Genomic DNA, 2,852 nt, shown 5'->3' with positions numbered 1-2,852 from the left:
TCTTTTATTTTATTTTTCCCTTTTTATGGTTGGTGTTCTTTGACTATGCACATGTTACAAGTTAAGATTGGTGCATGACTCGCGTTTTTGGGAAAGAAGTGCTACCATACAAACCAGAGATAGAAAAACAACTGTGATAACTGAGGAAGGAAAGAAATCTCACTGATACATTAGAGAAGGTTAGGAAATCCTCAACCAAAGAAACTATGACTGGAGACGTTGATGACAATGTAGATTTGGCTGTAAGGTAAGCAGCCCAACAATGAGAGAAAGCTGCACGGGATGCTGCGGAAGCAGCTATTAGAGATGCACACATTATTTATGAAGAAGAAAGGGCTCAGATAATTGCTCAAAATCAACCCTTGGCTGCAAACCAGTTCGGAAATATACCTCCCGGGCCTGGAAGATCACTTGGCGATTATGCTAGACCGGTCTACAATCAATGCTTATGAAGTGTGAGACCACCTCCAATTATAGCTAACAATTTTGAGTTGAAGCAAGAGTTACTTCAAACCCTTCAGAACTGTTGTGTCTTAAGAGGGAAGATGAATGAAGATCCAAATACACATCTAATGGACTTCTAGGAGATCATGAATACCTTTCAATACAATGGGGTGTCAAAAGATGCAGTGTACTTAAGGGCATTCTCCTTCACACTCAAAGATGATGCAAAGCACTGGCTTCGAAGCTTGCCCACGGGATCAATTAGAACATGGGATGAGATGACCAAAACAATTCTTGATAAATATTTCTCATTAGCTAAGACGAGCAAGTTTAGAAGACAAATCCATAACTTCTGCCAGAAAGACACTGAAATTGTGTTTGAAGCTTAGGAGAGGTTTAAGGAGATAGTTCGAAAGTGTCAACATAGCGGAATTGAACTCTGGATGCAACTCCGGGACTTTTTGGATGTATTGACACCTGCCTCACGTAGAACATTGAGCAATGCAGCTGGAGGCCCGTTGATGAAGAAGACTCCAGAGGAGATAGTTACAATTCTTGATGAGTTGTCTCAAGATACAAATCAGTGGCCCTTTGAGAGTGCTGAAAGAAGAAGATCAACTGGTGTTCACCAAGTTGATGCTAATACATTTGTGCAGGTACAACTTGATGCTATGGCTAAAGAAATATGAAAGCTAACCTTAGTCACGGTACAGAGTGAGCCTCATGCAGCTTGTGATATATGTGGAAGAGGACACCCTACTCATGAGTGTCAAGCCTCAACTGAGAAAGTAAATGTTGTGCAAAATTACAACTTTAATGCAATGGACCTAGGGGTATTGCAAATGCATGGTAACAAAACAATCCCAGATTTCAGGGACAAGGAGCTCCTGGTTTTATGAATAAGCCGAGGCAGCAGTTTCAGCCTCAACAACCCAATCAGCCTAGTCTAGAAGATTTAATGAAGGCCTACATTGTTAAAACTGATGAAAGATTTGAAGTGAAATGGACAACAATTCGAAATTTAGAGAAGCAAGTGGGACAGATTAAAATAATATTATCTAAGAGGGTTCCAGGAATGCTCCCTGCTAATACTGAGAGAAATCTCAAAGAAATAGTGAATGTTGTAACCTTGAAAAGTGGGAAAGTGTTGAAAGATCTCACCCCGACCCAAAAAGATATGATACCTGAAAAAGAAAAAGGGGAGCAACTGAAAAATAAAGTTGATAAGAAGAAGAAGGGCCAGACGAAAGCTGAGAAATTCGAGAAGGGGGAACATGATAAGAGCGAGTGTATGCCTACTTTACCCTTCCCTCAAAAGCTATATAGAGAAATGCTGGACAAGCAGTTTGAGAGATTTCTGGATGTGCTGAAACAGGTTCATGTAAATTTACCATTCACAGAAGTGATCTCACAAATGCCGGCTTATGCCAAATTCTTGAAGGTGATCCTGACAAAGAAGAGGAAGATAGAAGAAACCTTAGTGGTCAAGCTCAAAAATCATTACAGCGCGATTTTGCAAAATAAACTCCCACAAAAGTATGAAGATCCATGGACTTTTACCATACCTTGCTCTTTAGGCTCTATTAAGTTTGATAAGTCTTTCTGTGATTCTGGTACCTCAGTTAATCTAATGCCTCTATCTATTTATAGGAAACTGGAAAAAGGGATTAGAGAGATAAGGTTGACACCAATATCTTTGCAGCTGGAAGACCAGACAACTCTAATACCCGAAGGGATAGTGGAAGATGTCTTAGTTCAGGTGGATAAGTTCGTATTTCCTGTAGATTTTATAGTGGTGAAGATAGATGAGAACAAGGAGGTCCCCCTCATCCTAGGAAGACCATTCTTAGTAATGGGAAGAGCTATCTTAAATATACAAGAAAGAAAACCCATGCTTAGAGTGGGTGAGGATATTTTAACTTTCAAGATGGATGTTGAAAAGGGGGCACAAAAGGAAAAACCAGCTGCAAGTGTTGAGTGGAAAATGAAGGGTTCAAAAGAGAAGGCTGCAGCGAGTGAGAGAGATAGGTGTGGGGTTTACCCCAAGAAGGCTTAGAAGAAGTTGTCGACATGGATGTGTGCACTAGTTCGGGCGCAAGGAATAGATCCCGACTTCGACTCAAACCCCAACTAGATATTCAGGGAAGTTACTTCTACCTTATGCTTTTTAATAGTGTGCATGGGGACATGCAACAACTTAAAGTGTGGGTGGGGGATATGTTGTATGTATGTATGTATATTAGTTTTAGTTTCATTTTGTTAGTTTAGTAGTTAGAGATAGAGAAATTGAAAAAAACATAAACTTTTTTGATTTTTCACGACGACGGATATCATTGACATATTTCTTGAGGGATTAAAGTCGAAGCAAAAAGAAAAAAAGATTTTATATTGTTAGGTAGTTTAATAAT

At 39.6% G+C, this 2,852-nt stretch overlaps 1 protein-coding gene across 1 annotated transcript; it reads left to right on the top strand.

Moving 5' to 3' along the window:
* Positions 1-206: 206 nt before the first annotated feature.
* On the top strand, positions 207-2,500 carry LOC138901051 (uncharacterized). Its single transcript, XM_070188777.1, has 3 exons — positions 207-247; positions 935-1,100; positions 1,319-2,500. The coding sequence occupies exons 1-3, from the start codon at positions 207-209 to the stop codon at positions 2,498-2,500; spliced, it is 1,389 nt and encodes a 462-aa protein (XP_070044878.1).
* The last annotated feature ends 352 nt before the right edge of the window (positions 2,501-2,852 follow it).

This window comes from Nicotiana tomentosiformis, chromosome 11 (assembly GCF_000390325.3).
Source record: "Nicotiana tomentosiformis chromosome 11, ASM39032v3, whole genome shotgun sequence".
Classification (NCBI taxonomy): Eukaryota; Viridiplantae; Streptophyta; class Magnoliopsida; order Solanales; family Solanaceae; genus Nicotiana; species Nicotiana tomentosiformis.
This window is presented reverse-complemented; position numbering and strand designations above follow the sequence as displayed.

Bases quoted from the DNA above. Each gene is read 5' to 3' on its own strand.
- LOC138901051 (XM_070188777.1), top strand. From the start codon at position 207: ATGACTGGAGACGTTGATGACAATGTAGATTTGGCTGTAAG. The intron at 248-934 runs GTAAGCAGCCCA...TGCCTCACGTAG, and splicing joins AATGTAGATTTGGCTGTAAG to AACATTGAGCAATGCAGCTG. The intron at 1,101-1,318 runs GTACAACTTGAT...CCCAGATTTCAG, and splicing joins ATGCTAATACATTTGTGCAG to GGACAAGGAGCTCCTGGTTT.